The following is a 25,391-nucleotide window of genomic DNA, read 5'->3' on the forward strand; positions in this document are numbered from 1 at the left end:
GAAGCCCCCCAGACCCCCCTCCGACTGTACGCTGTTTACATTGGTATACGCTCTTTCTTCTTCGGGTGTCGGTTTATTGAGTCTGCTTCGCTCGAGAAATTTCTATAATTCATGACTGAATCGGTCAATATGATCGGTATTGCTTATATAATGCTGTCAATTTTTGTCCTCTCTCTGCTCCCGTAATCTGATTTACCGGTAGAGCTGAGTAAGGTGTGCTTGAAAAGGTAGGACCCCTCAATTGAACATCTCCGGGTGTATACCCGGTGGCAGGAACGAAACAGCACTTCGTCAGGTCCCCAAAAAAACTTGAGTCTTGGGCTCCCATAGGGTGATAAACCGACCCCCCCCCCAATCACGTTGTTCGCTTTTGCCACGAAAGTACAGTTGTACTGTTCAGTTAGCCAGCGCCAAGCGCGAAAATTTTTGATAATTCATGATAAAATCGCGGTCAGTAAGATCGGGAATTGCATATATATTGCTATCAATTTCTTGTCCTCTCTACTCACGTAATCAGATTTACCGGTAGAGCTGAGTGAGGTGTCTTTTAAACTGTAGAGCCCGTAAACAATAATTAAACATCTTCTGACGGGCGGACTCGTTGGTACGACTTCGTTACATGATGTTATTTCGTGACCTCCTGTCTGCTATATCAGAAAATATAGAATCGCCCAAACGCACTAAACTAAAAGATCACGCGATTTCAAATTGGTATTTCTTCACTGGCATCTAATTTTTCCCTGCGGGATGGTATTTGTGTTGTGAGGTTCAGATTACCAAGACAGGAACATTCGGCGCCAGTCATTTAGGCGCCTATGGACAAATAAACCTAGCCTATATGTATTTCGTAGCCTATATATAACAAAGTTTTCGGTCATCATAAGGGCAGCCCTTTTCGGTCAAGGTTTCTCGATGCCAATCGTTCTGGCACACGTAGGCCTACTTCTTGGGGTCGCGCGTTACATGCCTAAAACTGTATGTGTCTTGGTGCGTCGTGGCGCGGTAATGACCAACGCCGATATGCCCATTTCTATTAATCTTGCGTATTTTTCCTTGGGGGAAAAGTACCCAATAATCATAACATTTGGCAACATGAAATCGCGCATAGCGCGAAAATTTTTTGAAAAAGTTGCATAAAGTTTCACTCTATAATTTATGCTAATTCACCAAAAAATTTGGGGCCTCCTTCGAGCTCGCCCCCTCCCCGATTGGGCGGTTTGGGGTGCGGCAGTTACGGCCCTGGGTAATGCTATACTATAGATACCAGAAATTGCTTAAAGTCAGGAAAATTAGTATATTATAAATGCCAACCATTCGATACCACCAAACAAAGTTATAAAATGCGGGTTTAACAAGACTTTAACTGGAAACTGCGCAGTCAGCACAATGACTTGGTCTCGGACTCGAGTCATAATACCATGACTCGGACTCGACCCTCTGCTCGCTGACTTGACTCGGTGGTGAATTGAAAATGACTCGACTTGACTCGAGTCAAAACTATAGAAGTGAGATTGACTTGTGACTCGGTTACAACCCTGGATTGTTTAATCTATATATTTTTGTCTTTAGAAAAATTACAAGGACCGGATGAATTTTATGAAGGATTGCAGAATATTCTGTTGGTATTCTGACACGACAAAATCCTTTACAAACGACTTTGGCTATGGCATATTTCACATGGGAAGTCGGGTTTTATACATTCACTGGCCTCGTTTCTTCTCAAAGCAGATTAGGCTGCCACAGACTGGATTAACCGGTGGCAACTTCAAATCCGAAAAACATGTTCATGTCCAAAGCCAACTCTCTGGATAAACCAATGCTGTTGATAGCTAAGAATGTCGGAGCTAACATCTTGTCAAAGAACCAGCACCCCTGGCATTAGCAGGATGTTGAGAAATCAATACCAATGTAGTCATCAAGGTTGTTTTTTATTATAAACGCCATAATGCATCGGTTAATTGAAAGATGTCATATATGAAACAGATCTATCAATGTAACGATAGCAACGTCACTTAATGGACTTGACTAGTGTCGAAGCAAGCTTATTCATATCAAACTTTTCTTCAAGCATGTCTTCATACATCAGTTTCGGGTCCCGTCCACCACCATACCGCAGCATTCGACTCCTTGACAAAAGTAAAGGTGTTTAACAGAAATGGATAGCACTAGAAGCCATTGGGTCACTGTAAAATTGAAATTAACTTACAGATATCTCTCCCCCATGTCACGATTGAGGGGGTCTTGTTTAAAACAGCTTGTCCAAATTTGAGATGCAACCGCTCTTGACATCAAATAGGAATAATATTTTGCACCATAAGTTGCCAAATGCGAAAACCTCAAATACCAAGCAGTCTTTGGTACATATGGCACACCAACATGGGTTTGATGAAGCTGGATTGAGAATACAAATGCTCACAATAATAAAGCAAAAGGTACTAGAGGAAAGTCCTACCTTTGCATATGTATTAGCCAAGCTATCGGGCAGTGGGTGAACGCCGTGAAAGGCTTGATCCAATATGGAATAAAATACCTGCACAAATGAAAAATAGTTTAGTTTAGTTACAGCACTAGTGTATTATTCACGCTTGAAATAAGCCAAATCTGCAGTGATTCTTCAGAAAAGCATGCTTCTCAGTTATAATCTAACTGAGAGAGTCCGCTGTGGAATGAAGAACTACCTTTACACATCATACAGTTTGGCAATGTTTGATACATTACGAAGTATGGATAACTGGATATTGTTCACCTTCAACTGTATGATCTTGCTGAACTCATGTCAAAAAGCTTGTAAAAGTGCTAACATAACAATCAGGCACATAGAAGGAAATAACCGTGAACTCCATCAAGTTTTTGTGTGTCCTATCAAGAAGATTAAAAGGCATAAAGGTACATTGTCAAGTGACAGTCAGCAATCAAGTCCAACTGCAGGTTCACAATTTTTGTATTTCAATGCCCCGATCAAACTATTTGGAGCCACAACCCCACCTGAAGCTGCATTTCGCTAGCAGCACATATTTTTTCTTCTTCACACAACTTATTGGCGACATCTGGCGGCAGAGTCTCTCTCGTTTGGTGATGCCTCGCAAATTTTGAAAGGACTCTCGCATCACTGGCGTAGTACTCCATAAGAATGGAAGGAACCTGTGAAAAAATAACAAAGTTTATATTCCATACAACACGAAAAGAAAGAAAGACCTACCTCGGCAAAATCAGTGGCACATCTCGTACCGGTAACGTGTTGATAATTGGTTCTGGCAATCATAGAATGCATGGCGTGACCGACTTCGTGGAAAAGATTGTGTACAGAACTTGGAGAAAGGAGGGTAGGATTCGAAGAGGTAGGCTGAGGGAGATGAAGCAGTAAGACAACCACGGGCAATTGATATGAGCCATCCGGAAGCCGTCTCCCGCCCCTGAAAGCCACATAAATGTGAAGGGTTAATTTGAGTAAACAGAGATTTAATTGAAATCACTGAACAGGTAAATTGGCACACATGCAAAAAGATAACAAGTGAAATCAGGCAAAGTGGCACTGACGATATTGAAGTAGAAGCAGCAACATCTTAGGCAGAATGAAACTATTTCAAGCAAAGTAGAAATGAAAATATTTCCTTTGCAATCTACCAACCACAAATAGAACGTAACCTGATTGTAAAATGACAGTCCTGTTGCGGTTTCCCTTGTCTTTGGAAAAAGTCGCAGTAAATAATCCCAATCGGACCTTGCCTTTCGTGCTCGACCGAAAGTTTGATGACATCAGGCGACCATACTTCTCCCTTTCTAACATCCGTAGTTCGGAGCGAAATACCATAAATAGACTGAACAAAATTCGTTATTTGAATTGCGATGCATCCACACATCTGCAAAGACACCAAATTACCTGAAATATTGTGTTCAGGCCATCCATGCAGTCGCCAAGTGAGAAGAAACTGCTATACATGCTAGCATTGACATTGGACCTGTAAAAAGGACAGAGAAATGAAATAGTTAATTGAAAGGCAGGACGAGATATCAATAATAGAGGGCTGATATACTCGGCGGTTGTGTTCTGTCGCCTAACACAGAGGAGTTCCACATGAAATTGAATGAAGTCAGTAAATTGGACATATTTGACATTGAATATATCAAATACAGACCGACAGCTGATGTGATAAATGAATTGAGATCAGCCCTAGGTAACTTCAACAAGAATTTTAGTTTACAAGTTTTATTCTCAGAATTGCGGTCGGAATACAGTCACATGATTCAACTTGCACTCAAGGTTTTAACATGATCATTTACGTATAGAGTGTAAGTACGTATTGAAGCTTAATTACCTACCGTTATTACTGCAATTGCAAATTCAAAAACAAATTGATGCGCAGGGCTATATGCCAGCAGCATATTACAACTACTAAGCCGAGCGCAAGCTGAGACAATTGCTATCAAAGACGACGGAGTCAAACCATTGATTACTCCATCGGTTCAGGTCGAAGCGAAGCACACAATGATCCTTCTGGTGTCAATAAAGAATAGAGCCGCCACTGACCAATAGTGGAAATCCAATGCTCAATGAAATTCAAACAAATGCTTGAAATTTTTGTCCAAACCTTTGTTCCTTGAGGCGTGCAGTATAGTAATAGACATCCCAAGGCATGAGATCAGACGAGCTACCCATCTCTCGTTTTAATCTTTGCAAATCTTCATACTCTGCCTGAATAACAATATAGAAAGAATTATACATGGCCCCACATTTATTAGTGTTTCCAAATTCCCATACTGCCGAATACATCATGGGTAAAAATATACAAGACATGCGATAATCAAGTCACAATTATGGATTGGCATAACAATCTGAGTCCAGCAACGATTGAAATGATTGGAACGAAGCCCAAGAATTTTATTCGAGAATCAAAATTACGTATCATCGGTCTTATATAAACAATTTCGGTATCAACAAAAATTTCTCTTGCTCAAATACGTTGTGCCACCGATGGAGTATTGAAATTATGATTCGCTGTGAGACTACTACAGCATTTAAAACGTTGCAGCACCATTTTTGGTTTCATTAATGATGGCACTATTCCTATATCACAGGGCACAGTTTTATAAAGACTAAATGAGGTTACTGCACGCAGTTGTGATATTGTGACAACACACCAAAATTTTGACCTGACAATGACCCAATTTTTCATTTAACATTGGCTGGGGATGGAATTTTTTTGTTTTTTTCTCATATTTTTGCACAAAAGACAGAGTGGGGGCATGAACTGTTAAAGATAAAGAATTTGGAAACCGCTGAAAATTATAGGTCTCGATAAGGAATACAGAATTAATCAAATATGTGATCTCACAAACATAGCCTGGTCTATTATATAAATCCAATTCCAAATTCGACAAGATTTCTGTGTTTTAGTCCCAGAAAGAACAACAAACACAAGATGAGTGTAGCCCTACGATGGATCTACAGCTGTTAGTCTATTAATAAGTACCTTAGCGGGATCTTTTAAACTAGCCGACAGAGACTCAAGAAAGCTGAGCACATTTTCAGGGTTTTGAGCCATCGTCGACTTCAGTGCCCTCTCACTGAAACTCTCATACCCGACCAGATCAGAGAGTTGATACCGAGACTTCAGCAACCTAAATGAAACAATGCGATTGGCAGTTCCCTACTGAAAAATGCTGATGAAACAACACCTCTGCAGAATCGCTTCCAATCCGGGATTAGGAAAGAGAAACATTCGGTAGGCGGCCTCTCTTATGCGCTCATCCGGATGATCAGCGTATAAGCCGGAAATTTGTAAGTCACCCGAGCCGCTACCCAGCCGCCCAAATAACTCAGCTAGATCAGACGGCAGGAGATTTCTTAGCACTGACACCGGGCCATGACATCCCTGATGGAACAAAAGTTAATCCACACAGAATTTTAGTTTTAGAATATTTCTATTCACCTGTAGCATGGCGGATGTCAAATTCAGAAGCTCTTCGTGTAGTTTTACTGCTTTTTGCCGCTTGTTCGAGTCCAAATGTATTCCGCTGATTTCAAAGTCAAACATGAACAATTCCGCAACCCTCCGTGTCTCCTCATCAAAACTGTTGACACAAGTGACAACAAATAAAATGGATTCCAGACAAGAGCGAATTGGGAATTTAGATCGTCACACCTTCGATGTGAGAATTCTGGATGACCCTTATTCTAATTAGAATATGGACAGACACCGCCAACCGGCACCAATAAAGAAGAGATTCCACTAGGATGAACTACTGTTTTTACTATGCTTTCACACTGCTGCTGTAGATTTTGAGGAAAAACTATTTCTGCTGATGAAATTTTATATTTCCATGCCTGGATTTTCAACAAGTGGGGAATTCATTAGCAGCTACATCTGAATGAAATCGCCGCAACTATGGGACAATTTAGTTCCGGTTTTCACAGCCACAGAATATAGTTTTGCGATTACTCACCTTCGCAGCATTGATATTCAGAATTCATACACTAAGAAAGCACTAGATGGGATATCAGTAGTTACATAGATAGCGTAGTGGTGAGCATCAGCGCCGCGTACGCAGGCGGTCCGGGTTCAAATCCCGCAGTCAAAGGTTATTCTGGGCTCCTCGTTCCCTGTGTCGCTGATCTTCTGGGTACAGAAAATCCCAGAAAAATACCCCATGAAGAATGAAAGAAAGAAAAAAGCAAGTAAAAAGACCAACAAATAAAGATTAACATCGAAAATACTGGGACATCGGGCACTAGGCCAGGTAGATGCCAGATCAATAAACCGCAACTGGTCGTTTCGGCAAGCTCCTATCTGTTCACTACATCGCATTGTGTCTTGTATATTGCATTGTGCATTCTGTGAGTGTCTTGGGCAGATGAAAATATAATCTGACGATTATTGATTATTGCAAAGCTCTGCTGAAATTTGTACGCAAGTCATGCTCCATTGACACTGATTGACCAAGATCAAGATAACATCAACATGGGAAATAACTCAAGAAATTTGTTGTCCCCGCCACCAACCTTGACATCAGTTCTTTATCCTGCACAACATCAAATAGAGCTTTGTGAAGATCTGAATTTGTATTCAGTTCTTCCACCATTGTACCGATGGCGACATGGGCTTCGTTGGCAGCTTGCACATAACCAGCATCTGGATGGGACGTCCGCACAAAGTCGGCTAGGTCTGCCACTCTGTAAACATGTATAGAGAAGTTATATTTAGTCGCTCGATGTAGCTTGGGTGTCCTACTTGCATAGAGTGTCGGAGAGTTCGTCAAAAAGTAGTATGGTCTGTTTCCCGGGCTTGGCGTCAACAGCCTGTTTTAACAAATCCCATCCAGCTTTAATAGCGGCATCCTAAATACAGTTTGATATAATTTAGAGGGAAGCATACAAAAGTCAACCAGCTGATTCCAGGGACAGGTTCAGTCAAATAAGAAAATCGAATTCTTCTTGAAATTAAATCCAATATAGCTATTGTCGAATCATAATATTCTAATATACCGCTCAGACATATATGGAAAGAAAATAAAATATATTGTTTCTATCTATGAGATGTTTTGGTATGAACTAAAGATTACTCGATAAAGGCTACTATACAAGGAATACAATCATATGAATGAAATTATCCTGAAAAAGCATTTTCCACGAGTTTGTTAGTGGTAATTGAAGACATATTTCTTCAGGTATCGTCAAAGTTACTACAAGTGACTAAACAATTACTTTTGCTCTCAAGAATCCTTCCGGACTATCCAATTCTGGGACTCCAAAGAGCCCGACGCTCTTCGATAGGAAGTCAAGTTTTTTCTGCGGTTTACTGTTGAACGATATCTCCAAAGGTGACCGAGTAGACACGTCTCTACTGGGGGCGGCCAAAGCTTTCAAGGAATGGCACGCGCAAACACAACTCCCAGCATCGAGCTTATTATAAATTCTCCGAAACAACAGATGCCTCATTCTGAAAAACAGAAGATTAAAGACAAGTAAAATGAAAACTTCATGCTAAAATTTCAAGCAAAACACAGACGTCAATAGACTTGTGCCGGACATGATGTGATATACACGATATTACTATATTGTTTATTGAACAATGTTCAAGTACGAAGGCAGAAATCTGTGCTCCACTCCAAGTAATGCATTCTTGGATCCTCACAAATCACATAGGTACAAAACACAAACACGGAAATGAGCGTAACATTAATGATCTAGTGATCAACCAACATTCAAATTTCGACGCGATATCGAGTGGCAGACGCTGATAAATATATAACCAACAATATTTTTGTCTATGATTCGAAGGAAGAGTTGATTCTTCACGACATCTGCCGATTTTTTCAGTCGACCACTACTTGATTAGCTTCCCCGGACTTCAAAGCTGCAAGAAACACTAGTAAAAATTGAGAAGTCGGTAACGTATTTGACATGGAAGTACTCGGTCGACTTGATATTCCTTCAGTAGTTTAAAGATGATCAGATGTCACATCCTCAAATAGCAAGCTGATGTTTGTAGTAGGTACAGAAACAGAAAATTTATATTGAGATAATAGCATCTGCGTTTCCAGAATGAGCTACGGTGACCGATGAATATGAGCAGTAATAATTATTGCAACGAAATGGACACAACCAGAGTCACAATTATCAAAATCTCAAATCAGTGGAAGAGGAAAGTGTAACATTTCGGTCAGTACAAGTTCGGTGTAAGAGTTCTAAACAGCAATTCATCAAACTTTGACAATCACAAGCAAAATTGAATAACGGTGAGCCTTGTCAGAGGGGCTGCATGAAAATTTATGGGACTGTCCCGTCCTGGCAGATAGGCTGGCTGTAATCCACTTTTGCCAACAATAACAAAACAAGACGGATCATCAAAAACAGCAATGGCACAATAATTCAGTGATATTTGAATTCAGTTTTCAACGGAGTAATGTTATTTTCATATCCCTGAACCGCCCGCAATTCCTGTGCGGCATGAGAAAGTTGCAAAGCTGCCTCCGGGTGAGATGTCCCCGGCAGCACGGTACATTCTCTTTCCAATATAGACGCGATGCCTTCCAAAAGCTCATGAAATCCAAACGCTAAAGCCGCTTTTCTTATCCGATTCAGATCCTTGTAGAATACCTGTAATGCAGCAAGAAACAGAATTCAGACATTTCGCAAAGCAAAGCTTCGAGATGTATTCCTTCATTCAATGCATTCTGACATCCCTGATTGCAAGGGAGATTCTAGACTAAAATGTTAACATGTTGATTCAGAGATGATACAGTAGACTTTGTACACGGCACTAATTTAGATAATGAGACAGGTTGTTGATGGATCAGAGCTGCTGACCGATGACCATTTAAGGAAGCCGAGTCAGATGAAAAGTATATAAGAACTTCTGTGCATCATCAGAGAGATGATTCGGCTCCATGAACATTGAAAATACATAAATTAATGAATATGAACATGAATATGAACATCAGGTATACTTCGTGTGATTAAAACCCACAAATTAACCATTGAAACTCTTTGAACACAAGAATTCAGTAGGTTACCACGCTATCTCTCTTTACAGATCCTAGTCCTCCTTTGATATGCCTAATGAATAGAGGTGGACACTGGACAGTCGACACTGGACATACATGTTTGTTTATTCAGAAAACTTCCAAAATTTCCATCGAGTGACTTACAAATTGGTGTCTCCTATTTTACAAGCAGATTTCGGCTTCGTAATGATTGGGTGGAATTAGCAGTACTTACAAACTAGTGCCCAAAATTTTCCTATCCAGCATTGAATACAAAGAGAAAAGCAGATGGTGATGATCACCACCGGACATGCGAGCAGAAATTAATCAATTATGACATGGCCTTAACAGTAGTTGGTCAATTCCAACTATGCAACAACCAAACAAACACGTTCAAAAACTCCAACCTGCGTCTTTTCCGGGAACCTTTTCGCGCTTCTCAACAACTTCTGTATGTCAGTCTGCAGACCGGTGGACCGAGTCCACACGACCAAGTTCTGTGCGTAACTTTTTGGTTCGCCAGCCGTCACAAAGGCAATGGACCCCTTCTTTTCAAGAGGCGGATGCGGGGCGCCTTCTGATGGGCCGAGTTGTGAAAAATTTCCCAGCCAAGGCACGCAATCGCTGCCGGATTCGAACAGCGACAAAATCAGGTTTGATTTCTTCTTTGTATCCGTAAACGAGCTGAGCACTCCGTACCAACCATCTCCAACTTTTACGAGTGCTACTTTGTGCTCGACTTTCAAGCTGCCGTGCAGGGTGACAATAAATAAGGGAACGGCCCCCAAGTCGATCGCGGACTCCTCGGTGTCCATAGACACAAAGGAATTGCCTTCAGAGAGCACCAGATGCCTGTTGAAATACGGTAATTTAGTCACGCATTACATCAAATATAATGGAATAAGGCTATACGCTCTTACCTTGAACAGGCGGGAGGCCATTTGATATCTGAAATATTCAGAAACCCCATGATATGAAAATTTTGGTACAGTTGCGGTGCAGTGTCGACATTTATTTCCTTTGATCGTTTAGGAGAGGGAAACAGTATGATCTACAAAATGAATCAGTTGTAATGATTTTATACAATTTGAAAGCTTCGTAAAAGGGCAATTGGGATTGCGGAACGTCTTATGAGTATGCAAGAAATATTTAATTGGTACAGTACCTCGTTCTTCAAATTGCCACAATGCAGCATTCCAGAAAATATTTTCATGTATTCTTTCGTGAATTCATTAGCCATTGTTTTAATTGCCTTTGTGTGGTCGCTGTCTGAATTTTTTAACATGCTCAGTGTTCCGTGACCTGAAAACAAAAATGAAAAATTCACTTCATCAGTGAACGACGTCTATAAATCAGCGCGGCTGAGATGGATGCAAATCAAAATGCACGTACCATTGTTGTACTTGAGGAGCATCCGAACGAAGTCATCCTTCTTCGTTTTCACCAAGTCATCAGATAGGCATAAAAAGTGAATGTTGCTGCTGTACGTGTTTGGAAACGTCCATGATTTTAAGCAATCCTCCGACAATGTCTGGAAATGAAAGGACATCAATCAGAGCTAGAGTCAAAAAAGGGAAAGGTTAACTACGAGTCCGCAGGCATACCTAGGCATACCGCAGGCATACCTAGTGCCAGGCATACCTAGACATTTTTTTAGGTATGCGGCATACCCAGAATTTGGTTTGGCATGAATCGGCATAAGCCCCGATTGTGTCATTTAGAACGAATCGCAATGTATTTCCGTTTACGACATTACCTGCTGCCGCTTATGTGAGCGAGGTAACCCGTTGCGCGCGGCCACTTAGCGACAAGCGCGTTGCCAATTAGCGAGATTTGTCCGTGCACAATGTAACGCGACGCGATCTCCCGCTGAGATGATCGCGAAATTATGTGATTGATTGCCGTGCGCTCGGCAATCATCGCTTGGGACGCTTGCCTGATTTATCGCGTCTCCAACAAGCCTAGTTTCACTCGCTTGAGCATTATGAACAATCACATCAGCAGTAGGCTCGGTGCGAACTGTACCATCGCTGCCTGCACTATCGCATCTGCATTGGCGCACACGATATTATCGCAATCGCATCTGCAACAGGCCTGGTACGAAAGATATCATCGCTGGCCATGTGGCCAACTATCGCGTCTAGAGCCGAGCATGCGTTGGCTCCGATCTCTCGAGCCTAGCATGCGTTGGCTCCAATCTCTCGATGGCTTGGTGACAATGTCGTTATGTGTTTGCTGGTTAGCGATTGTAATTAAACTGAATGACATCGAATGTCCGCAGACATGTGAGATTGTGAGTGCGCCGTGCCTGCGTAAGTGAATTCCGCTAATACCTAAACATAACCATCAGAAGATGTGTGTCAACTGTCAAGGCTTGAGTTGTAAAAGACGAGAAAGGTTAGAACAGGGCCGGCCAACCCATGGCCCGCGGGCCACATGTGGCCCGCAAGAAGGTTTTAAGTGGCCCGCGAGGAAATTTCCGAAATTAGTAATGCTATCAAAAATGGATTGCACAGATTGTGAACTTGCAACGCCAACCAAAATTTGAATAGTCTGGCCGTAACACTTGAGATGTGATGACTAAAATATCAATTCCGACGCATTGGCAGATCCATGAGTCAGTTACATTTTGGTAGATCTTCGTACACTGCAATAAAGCAGAATAATTTGCGATAGATTTATCAAAAGTAAAAAATTTCTACACGCTTCGCGCAAAATGTTGTCACTCGATTTCTTGCTTTTAATATTGTCACCCCTTTGTGAAAATCAAAGAACGCCTGATGTATCAGATTGAGTGTGACTATATTCACGATTACGAGACAGAGTGTCGCTCAACATATGCGACCTTGCGTTTGCGCTCGCAGAAAGACCGTCGACTATGAAACCTAGGCAGAAAATGATTGACGCAAGTTGGTCGAAGATTTCGATATCGATATATGTCCAGGTGCCGAATAGTCCATTCCTTGCAAACTGAGCCCAGCGATATACAGCGGGCCCGCAATATAGTACGGTGACAATATTATTGACCTATGAGCTTCGAAAAATGTTCGCGCTTCGCGCGGCTATTGGCCCGCGCAATAGATCGTCAATCAAATGTGGCCCTTTGGCTGAAAAGGTTGGCCACCCCTGGGTTAGAACAACCTGAAATCGGTGCCATTATAGAACAGATTCCATAACAACTCGGACATTTTGCCTTTCGCAAATAGTCGCCGAGGTTACGTAGTACGCGTTGATAAGCGGCGTATTTAATTGTTCGCTAGCGGTCAGGGACTCGCTAATTGACAGCACTTTAGGAGTCGTTGACAAGCTTATACGCGCAAGTTTGTTAACACGAAGATATTGCATAATTGGCATTTATGCATGCACGTAATCCTCATGAATTGATGCTATATTAACACTAATTATCAATTCCGTCAGATCATGACGTCATCGAACTCGCATACCTAAGGAAAATTAGCGTTCGGCGCCTATGTTTCAGAGATTAGTTAGATTCAGAGGTGGTCAAAGAGTCATCATGTCATGAAGTTCTACTAAAGTACAAGTAGAAGTAGCAATTTCCAAGTAATTAAAGAAAGTATGCATTCTAGACCTATAAGTTTACCTAAAAAACTGAAAACTGTAAAATAGAAGTAGTCTAAAATCATAACCACTTGAGTAAGTTGGCAAAATCTACTTGGAGTACCATACTTCAAAAAGTAGAAGTACTGTGTTATTGACCGCCTCTGGTTAGATAAGTGTTTGTGTTATAGTAGTTGGATAACGTTTCTATCTCATGTTCGAGTCAGATTGATCTGAACCCCTAACCTCGAATCAATAAATAGCAGGAAATTATTTGAATAAAAGAGGCATTGCAGATTATAAAAATACTTCAAACTTCAAGGTCAACATTATAACATGATTTGCAATTCCCTCTGTATCTTAGATTTATTGTTGACCCGTTGATCATAACACAAACCGATAGCAAGGGTTGGGCTGCAGTGTAGCAAAAGTATAATTAGAAAACATGCACAATTGTAGATATTTGTTATCAATCTAAATCACTGTATACAGTGATACCTACACTTGTAAATCCTGTCCCCCAGTTGATTCTTCCGTCCGTCACTATAATTATGTCACAAGGGACTATCGATCCGAATTCGGGATATATCAGAGCATCTATTTCACGGAAAAGTCCCTGCAGGCATGCCTTGTCTTTTATTACAACCTTGAAGAAGTTAGTAAAACATGTTAAAATTAAAATCAATTTATTTATATCTTATAGTTTTCAAACTACAACAATGTAGACATAACATATACAGTAGCTCGCCATACCTTCTCTAAGCTGCGTCTCAATGTTTCGTGGTCCCGTGTGAAGGGGCAAAGCACATCCGCATTGGCCGCGAATGCAACCAGAGCAATGTATTCCAGTTTCACATGCTGTTCCAGATACTTGATAATTTCCGTTATCAATTTGTGCCCCAGACTTTTTAAGGAAATCTGAACTTCACTCGTTTTTCCCGGAATTTTCGATGAGACGAATCGACTCATCGACAGGGAACAGTCAAAGGCAATAACAGTTGGCATTTTAGTTGCTAAAGCTTTAAAATGCGCAGTTAACTGCAAGAAATGCTAAAAGTCGACGACCCAGCGGTCGCAAAAGGAGCAATGCGCTGTGGATACGAGGGGAATTCCCTTAATGGAAATGTGTATGGGGTCACGGAGGTCAATTTCGAGCATAAATTTCATGATTCAAATTCAGAACCGTTCGCCGTCTTACACATTTTTCACGTTACATATTAGAGCTCATATCACCTGGTTTTGAATTAATGGGCCTATATATATTTCTGCGCGATTTCTCACGATAAAGGTAGCGATTTAAAATTCAAAAGTTATGCAAAGCTCAACTGTAAATAGATATGGTTATATATTTCAAAATGATGAAACAGTGACATAACATGTCTTTCAAAACCCAAACGAGAAACTTTACCGACCAGTGAGCTTGAGCTATACAAACAAAAACACAGATCTTTGCAACAGATCTTGCGAGCAATCAGCAGCAGCAGATTTCGTATTATTGTTACGTCACTTAGACAAATGTAGGATATCAATCAAAGGATCAGAATTATTTTAACTGCGAGATGGACTTAGTAGGCATATAAATTATGTGAGGAATTCGTCGTTGCATCAACGCTGTTAGATTCTTATTTTTGATATGCCATCCCAGAGACTAAATAGACAATATGCCAGGTAAAAAATAGATTACACAAATTCTTAATTGTTGCTATTCCTAATCGACGAACGTAATTTGTCAGGCTGATCAAGCCTACACGGAACAACGCTCCAACCGAGTACAATGCCCAGTTTAAACGCTGGAACAAGACAGGACGAACTAAACCACAAACTGCCGAAGCTCCGGAAAAACGAGGAAAACTGGTGCGGCCTGGAAGGTTGCAGTCGGCAAATGATCCTATTCGTTCACACAAACTTTACCACTCGAGACCATGGACTACGGAGGTAAGCGTTCTCCTTTCACCTCGGGAGCGTGTTTGATGCCCTTGACATTTCATCAATTTCTACTGGTATTCAAATGGATGAATTAGGATAGTTGTGTATGAGCCGATACTTATATCCGTTTTGTGATGGTAATAGATTTTTGAGCATGGAATGCGCTGCGCAGTAATATGTGCCCGTTATATTCACTTCTTACTCCTTTGTAGACAGATAAAGACACAGTATACAAGAGAACAGATCCTTACACAGCCGATCCCACAAGCGCAGCCCGATGGGCTGATCAATGCAACGCAGCTAATAACTCATCCCCAAGCAAGCCCGCGTCGCCGGGACAGTATCATTCTAACGCAAAACCCCGAAACCCGCCCACCGCTACTATAATATACGACAGCGACTATGAAATGAAAGAAGATAGACAAGGAATGTCCAGACAGCACAGCTCCAGACACTCCCAAAAACCGAAAACTGCGTGGGGGGTCAATGATACCAACGCCGATGCGAATCGCGCGCTAAAGACAGATAGGTCCAAGCATAAAAGCAGCGCTGTGAAAACACCAACGAAAGGCGAAGTCTCTATCGATGCCGACTACATCCTGAAGTATACTTCTTCGATAATTCCCAAAAGCACACAACCAGAACAGGTCAGAAAAAATTGCGCGGACTCTACAAAGAAGGGAAGTTCACGCCAGGAAAAAAAGCGATATCGCTACGCGTTTCCGAAGGAAGAAACTAGTGCGTCGAAGCAGACTCAGGTGCCGAAATCCACGTCCACAACCCTGTTTATGAACAAGACCAAAGAGACGGTGGGTATCGAAGAGAGGAATTTGCGTAAAATCTACGCGCACGCCACGGATTCCGAGCTTCGGCGGTTGATGGCGGCCTTGAAAAGCGTGGGCCGGGTGGAGAAGAGCCCCTCGAAAAAGCAAGTCTCGAAGGTTAACGTTTCCGACAAGCCGTCGGAGGTGTCGCTGTCGAAAGAGGATCTAGAGAAAATTAGAATGGCCGCTTATAGGTGAGTTTTCCGAAGTATTAGCATCGTTATTGCGCGGATGTAAGCAGCAAATGCCTCTTTTAGATGGGTTGTCTGATTCCTGCATCGCCGACTAATTGAAATCTCACTTCGGTGATACTAGACTCAACTGAAGCCATTGTAGAGCTACACTTATTTGACACGCTACCATATTATCTTTGTTCGCAATGCGATCAGGAGCCTATATCTGCAGAGCTGGTCAAAGTATAGTCAGCGCTACTGTAGGCCTACTCAAGTAAAAGTAACCCCGTTCTCAATTACATGTAGAAGTATAGCGACAAGTCGTAGTAGAAAATTAAAGGTCTCAAAAGTAGCCTACTCAAAGAAGTACTTTTGAAAAGTATATTTTAATTATTATTAACATGATTATTAACGATTTAAAGCAGTGGTTCCCAACCTTTTTCGATCGCCCCCTTTTCAAGCTCAACACCGATCATCGCCCCCCAAATTTTGTGTTCCGAAAATTGGGCATACAAACTATAATCACCGGCGGGTTGACTAAAAAAAAAAAAGGTCAGCTGTTTTGACGCGTCATCGCCCCCTATCCCCCCTTCGCCATTTTCGCCCCCCGTCGACCCCTTTGTCCATTTTAGCCCCCCTATCGCCCCCTTCGTCATTTTAGCCCCCCTAGACCGCCAAATCGATTTAAAGCATAATTCTAATAATATGACTCGCTTAAATACGACTCTTGGTACAATGGAGAGGATTGCTGAACTTGTCATCGCGTGGTATCATCATCCTCATTGTGAAATCGAATTGTGAAAACGTCTATTCAGATTTCCGTCCCATATGCTATATATGCAGCGTACAAGGTCTACGTTTTAGGTCGAGTTTGTTGTGTGCGTGTACCGCACATCTACGAACAGTGGAGCAATCAGACTCTTGATATATGTAATTGTCAGGGGGAGCGTGCAAGTGCCGAAGTTTTGTAGGAAGGATGTTTGGTCGACGACGTACAATAAGGCGTTTTGTAGAAAATGGAACAGCGACGACTATGTCAGTCCGTACAGTGGCGAATTTCAGCCAAAGAAAGAAGTCAGCGGTAAAATACATACAACGACCCATCGAACTATACCGGAATCTGTTTAAAACGTATTTAGAATGCGAGTTTACGAATCATTATGTAGCGCCGGAATTCGCGAAAGGGCGTAAGAAAAGCGAGGTTAGCGTGGTAGGTAACGAGGAACCAGACAGCGACGACGAAAGCTGCTGTGAGTCGAATAACGGAAGAAGTTCAACGCCGTCAACGGAGCCTGGCGATTCAGCGTCCGTGACTGAATTGGCAGTGAAAAAGGTGGAAGCCTCGGATTCGGAACGGTGAGAAGTTTTACGTATGGCTTAAGAATATAATTCCGTTCTTTGGAAACCGTTGTAGCACGGGACGGTCTGAGATTAAAAACGGAGTAATACCGCTTAGTTCGAATATACGTAGATATCGAATAAGTCGATTTCAACTTGAACTAGTACTCAATTGTGACGAGACAGCGTAGTGATATAATCCACGGCTGCAACACCAATGGGTTGTGGGTTCGAGTGCGACCGACGTTACCCAAAATTCCTATCTAAGTGTTGGACTATATGTCAACGACATTTTTGAAACCTCCTCATTGAACACCACACTGTTCGCTGATGATACTCACCTCCTCTCTTCCGCATCTTCGACGGTGAAGCTGGATGCCCTGACTGGTGACCAAATGCCCAAAGTCCATGAGTGGACGGCCCAGAACAACCTTTGCATAAACGCCTCGAAATCGCAATTGCTGACAATAAATTCAAAAAATAACCTAACCGTTAATATCGCTGGTCAGCCCGTTTCCAACACAGATAATGCCAAATATCTCGGGGTTTTACTGGACTCGAACATGTCCTGGAAGAGTCATATTCAGTCCCTAGAAACTAAATTATCACCGAAGTGCGGCCTATTCTACAGCCTTAGGCGCTTCATGCCAGCATGGGTTCTTCTGATACTCTTTAAATCCTTAATCCAATCGAAGTTACACTATGGCATCCTCTGTTGGGGGGCTGCCAGTAAAACTGCACTCAAGCCACTGCAAAAACTACAACATAAAGTACTCCGAATTATAGCTAGGGCCCCAAACGGGCCTGGCTGCCCATCCAACAAGTCGCTGCTGAAGAGATTCGGCGTCCTAAACATAGAAGATATGCGGAAACTAGAAATCGCCAAGTTTATGTATCAGTTCCACTGCGGTCGTTGCCCTGAATATTTCAATGACTTCTTTACCTCGGAATCAAAAGCGCACAAGTACAACACACGCGCGTCCACGTCGTCCAAATATCATATGATCGACCGAAAAGATCATCGCTCTATCAAATAGGCCGGACCTGATGTGTGGAACAGTATCCCGCCGGCCATCCGACAGTCGACGAGCATGTCCACATTCAAGTCGAAATACAAGCAATTACTACTAAATAAATACAGTCCATCCTCAAGATTACCGGACCACGACTGACCTGTCGATCTCACTCCCCATGACATGCCGCCCTATTTCTTGTCGCTTTCTTTTTCTATACTATCTTCTTTACTTTCATTCAGTGTGTATGCCTCCTCTTTACATCGCCTATAGGCCAAGGTGGGTGTCAGATTCCATAGACTACTCCTTGTCGCTTCGACATCTTCCTGTCTTTTCATTGTATCGCATTTTTTTTTGTGGTGTATTGAACTGATAAAATTGCTAATAAACCAATGATGATGATGATGATGACTAGTTGGAGGTTTATCTATAGGCTCATCCCTGACATACATCCGTGTAAGCGGTATAAGTCAGCAGCTACGAAATCCAAATGAATGGGCCTGTTGTAAGTGACCTTAGTAGTCCCTGTAGTTGACAAACACCATGAATACCATGCACAAACAAACCTATAATATCTTGTCAACTGGAAAGTATAGTTCTGGATGGATTCAAAGTTTGAGAAGTAGAATGTAGTTGGGAATAAGTTTGCATAGCGTTTATGCGAACTGCCTTCGATAGCCCGTGTATCACCGTAACTGAAAATTCATGGGTGGGAAAAATCGGTGCATTTAACAGATTTACACCATAGCGTGGAAATGCCACTGTTAGGTACCAAATTGTGACGGGTTAAAATGAATTAAACGCCAATCCTTATGGTGATACATCAAAGGGGTGTGTAGCGGGTTATGTTTTGCGTGTATCACTTTTTGGATTCATTGGTTTGGTATTTCAAAGTACTATACCTGATTTACACCCAACGTTATGGTGGACATCTGATAAATGCACCTATTTCCAACGTAAGGATTTACAGTATCAATATATTTTCGGCTACGTAAGGTAGGTCGGACTCATACTTTTACTGATGCAGTCGAAGTTCATTTTGAAGAAACAGATTTGCAGTCGGACTAGGGAGTTTGTCGCTCGGCTCTGCACTGTATTCTTACCCGTGTCCCAATTCCAGCCTTCTAAAAGACGCGCAAGAAATCGAAGACAAGGAATTTCAACATATATTGAACGAGGACGGCAGGCCGAGAATGAAATGCGAAACCACGTCGGGAATGGCACACAAAGGAACGCAAGGCCCGCGGTACGAAGACCCGGTCTGGGCTAATCACACTGTCGTGTCTCTTGGCAGGTATACATTTGTGTTCGCTGGTACCTGCCATAGGATTTGTAATCGGTGGTGCCCGACGTATAGTCAGCTCTGCTACTCAATTAGAAGTTGAAGTAACGCCTTGAATTTGTACAGCGTCATACAAGGAGAAGTAGCAATTTCCAGGATGTGTCAAACTTACTTCAATAGAAAATGTAAAAATGAAAGGCTTCTGTAATTTTAGTAGTTTATCGGAGGTGGATATAGTTTCGAGATTACAAGATGTGTCTAACTATAGATTACTTTTACTAATCTACGGATAAGTGCGCGGCTCAGGTCGTTACAGTTGAATACCCAGAGAGATCTACTGCTCAAATTTAATAATATTGCATGGTCTTAATCGAAAGCTAGTGTCGCGATTCCGAAAATACAAATTTAAATTTGGTCAGGGCAATGGAACCACTCCGAAATCGCCGTCAAAGCTGATTGTTGCGAACAAAGGAGCGCCGCAACATAATGACCATAATACAATCACCAATTGCGTCGAACGATTGTTCGGAACATTGCCGGTTTTCAGACTTTGACCGCTATTTCAGGGTAGTTCTATTGCTCTGACCAGCTTTTAATTTGTATTTTTGGAATCAGCGCGACACTAGCTTTCGATTAAGACCAGTGTTATTCAACTTGAGCGCTTGGGTCGCCAGCTATAGGAATACCAATTTTGCTGCTTTTAGTCGGCTCAGCGGTATATATCTCTGGGTATTCAGGTGTGACGACTGGAGTACGCATCTATCCATAGGTTAGTAATGACCGATGGAATTACGATTAGGTACGATCTTTGTAAATATACTCAGTTATGTTTATACAAGGTCCATTTCGCGCGGTTCTTGTGACGATTTCACTCAAAAAAGCGATGCAAAGTTGTCGCAAAACTATCTACTTTTCAAAACTCAGAAGTTCAAAATGAATTTTGCCTACAAACTGTTCCAGTAGAAATAGCCGTAGTCCAAACATATTACCGTTCAGGTAAGTATTGCAAGTCAACAAAACACACATTATGTAGTACAGAGACACTCAAAGTAGCGATCGCCGGTTCTCAAGTAGTAGAAGTAGCGTCTTAAATTTCTGCTCAAGTGCAAGTTAAAGCAGCTATCCCCAATCAAGTAAAAAATAAGTATTCTAGTAGGGTTACCATACGTCCTCTTTTAAGAGGATTTGTCCTCTTTTTCGACTTTTTTGAAAGTGTCCTCGGAGGACGCCCTTTTGTCCTCTTTTTTGAAAATTGAGGTCACATTTAGAGCAAAATGCGAGTGATATGCCGTAAATTAGCACAGAAGTGACGCTCCGGCGGGTATATCGGAGTGAAAAACAGTGATTTGAGCTCTGGGTGGAAAGTTGACCCTTTTTTTAGTCAACCGATCACAAAGTGGGAAAAAATTACCGATTTTTGAGAATTCTTTTACGGTTTTGCAAGTCTCAAATTTCTGAAAAAGTGTCCTCTTTTTAGATTTCCAAAATATGGTAAGCCTAATTATAGGCCTACAGTTTTGCCTAAAAACGTGAAAACTATTTAGTAGAAGTGGAAGTAGCCTGGAATCACAATGAGTAATTAGTGTCAGTATAGGCAAAACCTACTTGAAAACTCCGAAAAAGTAGAATCACTTCGTTACTAACCACATCAGGTCATATAGGATCAGTAGTAATGAATGACAAATTCGTTCTATTATGGAAAGCGGCCATTGGAACGTACTGCGCGATCATTACGACGGCTGGGACACGGTGGGCAAACTCGACAGCAACAAAAAGATATCGGAAATGGTCCCCAAGAGAAGCGACGGTCGCAGTCGCAAGACCATGGTTTATGATCAAGGAGGTGAAAGTCCACGGTTTCGTTTGCCGAGGCGGGACTGTCTAACCCGTTTGTTTTGCAGAACCGGGACCCACCGTGAAGAATCCCTTGTCGAGAGATATGGTTTTCGGAAAATATGGCGGCGGGGGCAACCCGCGGAGAACTCACGTGTCTTACGTGACGGAATACATGGGGAAGTTTACGAAAATGCCCATGCAGCGCAATAAGAGGCGGGTGGTGTGACGGGGTTGCGGTTGTCTCCGTTCTATTGCCTGTTCATGTTCTCAAGAATAATTTTTCGATGCTTTCTTTTGGCGCGGTCGATTTAACTCAAATTGTGAGTTCTCCGCTGCCGATGAATGAAATGAGTTTCATTACAACATCGCGAGTATACACTGAACGCATTACCGGGGTTTATATTGTGCTCAAACTTGGACAACTAGGACATTTTATTAGATTAATTATATTAGATTAGAATTCGAATTACAGCAACCAATTTTTCGTAATTAGACTAGAATTGGAATTATAGCTGCACAGATTTTTCCGAATTAGATTAGAATTAGAATTACTGAATTCGCGAAAACTTGGAAATAGAATCAAGTTCGGCTTGTATCGATTCAGAGCTCAATCTCATAAGCAAGAGAATGGCAAATGTCAGTACAGCAAAGCTTGACTCGTTTCGCACTATACAGTTTGCTTGCACGTCACACCTTAGTTATGGTAAGTCTAATTGAGAGAATAAATAATAGGATTATTTACAAGGACAACCGATGTCAAGCGAAAGCAGTCGATCGGAAAGATTATTAAGAGTGTATGGATTTCAGTAATGTGAAGAGATCATTTGATCAAACAGTACAGCAATGATGGACACGATAAAACACCTGCACCCGATAGAATCAGCGTTAGAAACCACCACGACTTGATCAAATATGTACTGAATGGAATACAAAAAGGGATATAATAGCCTTTTATTTTACATTACTGGAACAAGTTATATACACAGTCGATTATGGTAAATCATCTATATTGAGATTGGATTCGACATTTCACATCTTTCACGTATCAATGCTAATATCACGTATTTAGAAGGGCATTAGGATGTTATGATAAATACGTGATGCTAACAGAACTCGAATTGTATTGAAGCCGACGTAAGCGCAGCAAAAATGTGAAAATATAAACGCTGGATGGATACAGGATTTTCATGTCACGTGACGATAACGTTTGAATAATACAATCGCATAAAGTTACCTTATATAGCGGAATGTGTGACTGCCGACAATGGATGAATATTTCATATGCCTCTTTGCCCATAGAGATATGATTCCTACTCTCCATACGAATTACACACTCACTTTCGTATTCAGCATAAGATTACAGTCCAAAGTTCAACATTCATTTTGGATTAACATGACACAACGCCTAAGAGATATTGATGTCGGCACATGCAAGTCATTAGTATGTTCAAATCGATCATAATCACTTCGTCAGATCAAAGGACATAATATTTCTTGTATGTCGCTGAAGCCGATTGAATTATTGCGGACCTAGCCGTAGCGTATATTTGATGTCAATATTTTAGCTGTACAGTAGATGTGTGCCAAAAATAGAATTGACGCCCATCTGACCTATATATCCGCGCAAAATGAACAAATATCGCATAGTTGAGATGACCTGAATCACTTTCTACCTGATTTGACTCGGGTCACTCTCCTAATATAACTACACTTATCTGAGACTACACGTAACAAGAACATGGAATGACTCGGACAGAAATTTTTGAGTCGATTTTCAACTTATTATTCTACTTCGCAAAGCCGCGTAATCAATACTAATCCTTTTTATGGATTACATTTGCGCATTTGATGCGGTTAATTCCGTCGGCATCGACATCACATACAAAAGAGCTTCGACATGCCCCGCTGTTGCATTAGAAGTAAGTAGCATTAGAATATCATTACATTACAAGTATATGCGTAAATAATTCCGTGCATCTACTTTTCCGAAGTAGGCCTACTCAAGTAAGTTTAGCCTATACTTGCACTCCCCGCTATTGGTTATGAATCTTATGATGTTAGACGAGGCCTACTAATTATATTGGAGCAAAACTGACCCTAGAACAGGGCTGGCCAACCTTTTTGGCCGAAGGGCCACATTCGATTGACGAACTATTATGCGGGCCACTAACCGCGCGAGGCGCGAATATTTTTCGAAGTTCATAGGTCAATCATATTGTCACTTAACTATATTGCGTGCCCGCTGTATATCGCTGGGCGCAGTTTGCAAGGACTGGACTATTCGCCGCCTGGACATATCGACATCGAAAGTTTCGACCAACATGCATCAATCATTTCGTGCCTAGGTTTCACAGTCGACGGTCTTTCTGCTAGCGCAAACGTAATGTCGCATATGTTGAACGACACTTTGTCTCGTAATCGCGAATATAATTACACTCAATCTGATACATTAGGCATTCTTTCATTTTCACAAAGGGGTAACAACATTTAAAGCAAGAAATCGAGTGACAACATGTTGCGCTAAACGTGAAGAAAATTTTTACTTTTGATAAATCGATCTCAAATTATTCTGCTTTATTGTAGTGTACGAAGATCTACCAAAATGTGACTGGCTCACGGATCTGCTAATGCGCCGGAACTGATATTTTGGTCATCACATCTCAAGTGTTGCGGCAAGACTAACCAAATTTTTGATTGGCCTTGCAAGTTCACAATCAGTGCAATCCATTTTGTATTATATTACTAATTTCGGAAATTACCTCGCGGGCCACACGTGGCCCGCGGGCCACGGGTTGGCCGGCCCTGCCCTAGAATAACCTACTTGCGTTTCTACTTATTTGGAAACCGCTACTTCTAATTCCACCCGAGTTCCGATAATAACTACTTGAACCACCTCTGGTTAGAGTTAGTCCTTTCATGGCAATAACTTGTGACTGGAACGTCAAGTGATACAGTGCGGTCCGCGAACAGATTCAGTTTCTGAACGTGACCCTTATTGAGTGAAAATGTTTGCCCAGCCCAGCCTGTATTAAATCGTTTAAGGTATAGGTCACACCTATGTGTCGTATTGGAATCCGTGCGGAATTCATAGCAGTAAAATGTGTAATGTACTTAAATGGGTGATTAAACAAACATCATACAAATATCACGCCGCGCAGACAGTAGGCTACCTCCAATCTCAAGTTACAGATTGCGCAAGATGTCGGATCGTCGGTAAAATGATATTGCATGCCGTCGTCAAAAGCTGAAATTCCGAACATTTCCGCTACACGGTCAGAAGTGACGTTTCGATATCCGAAACCACTTGACCAGTCGCGGCCCAGTGTAAGACAAGAAACGATTGATTAGAGTTGCGAATCGAGGCTCCGCAAATATTGGTAACAGAACCAATGCAGTCGAAAAGCTTGACAAGTAGGTAAATTTACGATTTGCAATTAACCATGATGTTTCGTGATCTACGCGACCGGACATAGGGCAGTCCTGCACCCCGTTAGCTGGTGCTATATAATATTGATTTAGTGATTGATTCAGTCCAATTGTTTACGCACACAAAATGTGTTCTCTGGGCGCGTGTACTTGTACATTGTACAATGTATACTGCAGAGTGCTTGTACAATGTGCATACTGTATAATAGCACATATCACTCACAATCTGAAACTGAGGGAATATCCCGTTCGTGCGCACAGCACACAGATGAACATGGTTTTGAATATGAAAAGAACAACGGAATTCTGTTTATACGAATGCTCAAAACAGGATTCTGATTCGGTCTTGAACGTGAAATTTCCATTATATTTCCAAATTTCATGCGTCATTCGGGTCGTTAACTGATTCGTTTTATAGTATCTGAGACGCAGATCTGAAAGGTTTGGATGTGAATTTGAAAATCTTAAATCCACCCATCTCAGTCCCTTATCACTCAGTTCCCATCAACTATACATTATACATATTACACAC

At 41.7% G+C, this 25,391-nt stretch overlaps 3 protein-coding genes across 3 annotated transcripts; 1 reads left to right on the top strand and 2 right to left on the bottom strand.

Moving 5' to 3' along the window:
• Nucleotides 1-1,921: 1,921 nt before the first annotated feature.
• On the bottom strand, nucleotides 1,922-7,936 carry LOC145454468 (mitochondrial intermediate peptidase-like). The gene is made up of 14 exons (XM_080332466.1): nucleotides 7,703-7,936; nucleotides 7,230-7,336; nucleotides 7,001-7,171; nucleotides 5,931-6,072; nucleotides 5,677-5,873; nucleotides 5,472-5,619; nucleotides 4,590-4,693; nucleotides 3,881-3,959; nucleotides 3,646-3,818; nucleotides 3,200-3,413; nucleotides 2,986-3,141; nucleotides 2,453-2,530; nucleotides 2,207-2,391; nucleotides 1,922-2,126 (listed from the first exon to the last, which is right to left on the bottom strand). The coding sequence occupies exons 1-14, from the start codon at nucleotides 7,934-7,936 to the stop codon at nucleotides 2,009-2,011; spliced, it is 2,106 nt and encodes a 701-aa protein (XP_080188592.1). The 3' UTR covers nucleotides 1,922-2,008.
• LOC145454476 (integrator complex subunit 14-like) lies at nucleotides 7,936-14,461 on the bottom strand. The gene is made up of 7 exons (XM_080332472.1): nucleotides 13,795-14,461; nucleotides 13,544-13,687; nucleotides 10,876-11,014; nucleotides 10,649-10,785; nucleotides 10,404-10,534; nucleotides 9,891-10,335; nucleotides 7,936-9,097 (listed from the first exon to the last, which is right to left on the bottom strand). Exons 1-7 carry the CDS (start codon nucleotides 14,044-14,046, stop codon nucleotides 8,870-8,872), a joined length of 1,476 nt encoding a protein of 491 aa, XP_080188598.1. The 5' UTR covers nucleotides 14,047-14,461; the 3' UTR covers nucleotides 7,936-8,869.
• An 89-nt stretch (nucleotides 14,462-14,550) lies between these two features.
• LOC145454469 (uncharacterized) lies at nucleotides 14,551-21,796 on the top strand. Its single transcript, XM_080332467.1, has 8 exons — nucleotides 14,551-14,709; nucleotides 14,775-14,976; nucleotides 15,180-15,985; nucleotides 16,906-17,045; nucleotides 17,104-17,320; nucleotides 19,436-19,609; nucleotides 21,301-21,440; nucleotides 21,499-21,796. The coding sequence occupies exons 1-8, from the start codon at nucleotides 14,675-14,677 to the stop codon at nucleotides 21,657-21,659; spliced, it is 1,875 nt and encodes a 624-aa protein (XP_080188593.1). The 5' UTR covers nucleotides 14,551-14,674; the 3' UTR covers nucleotides 21,660-21,796.
• The last annotated feature ends 3,595 nt before the right edge of the window (nucleotides 21,797-25,391 follow it).

Source organism: Botryllus schlosseri, chromosome 13 (genome assembly GCF_051294905.1).
Source record: "Botryllus schlosseri isolate E-star chromosome 13, Bs_hap1, whole genome shotgun sequence".
NCBI classification, from domain to species: Eukaryota; Metazoa; Chordata; class Ascidiacea; order Stolidobranchia; family Styelidae; genus Botryllus; species Botryllus schlosseri.

Bases quoted from the DNA above. Each gene is read 5' to 3' on its own strand.
- LOC145454469 (XM_080332467.1), top strand. From the start codon at position 14,675: ATGCCATCCCAGAGACTAAATAGACAATATGCCAG. The intron at 15,986-16,905 runs GTGAGTTTTCCG...TGTAATTGTCAG, and splicing joins ATTAGAATGGCCGCTTATAG to GGGGAGCGTGCAAGTGCCGA. The intron at 19,610-21,300 runs GTATACATTTGT...TATTATGGAAAG, and splicing joins ACTGTCGTGTCTCTTGGCAG to CGGCCATTGGAACGTACTGC.
- LOC145454468 (XM_080332466.1), bottom strand. From the start codon at position 7,936: ATGAGGCATCTGTTGTTTCGGAGAATTTATAATAAGCTCGATGCTGGG. The intron at 6,073-7,000 runs GTTGGTGGCGGG...TTGTGTCAACAG, and splicing joins GATAAAGAACTGATGTCAAG to TTTTGATGAGGAGACACGGA. The intron at 2,127-2,206 runs GTAAGTTAATTT...ACTTTTGTCAAG, and splicing joins GACATGGGGGAGAGATATCT to GAGTCGAATGCTGCGGTATG.
- LOC145454476 (XM_080332472.1), bottom strand. From the start codon at position 14,046: ATGCCAACTGTTATTGCCTTTGACTGTTCCCTGTCGATGAGTCGATTC. The intron at 11,015-13,543 runs GTAGGTATCACT...TTTCATTTCCAG, and splicing joins GGGGGACAGGATTTACAAGT to ACATTGTCGGAGGATTGCTT. The intron at 10,786-10,875 runs GTACGTGCATTT...TTTTGTTTTCAG, and splicing joins GCTCCTCAAGTACAACAATG to GTCACGGAACACTGAGCATG.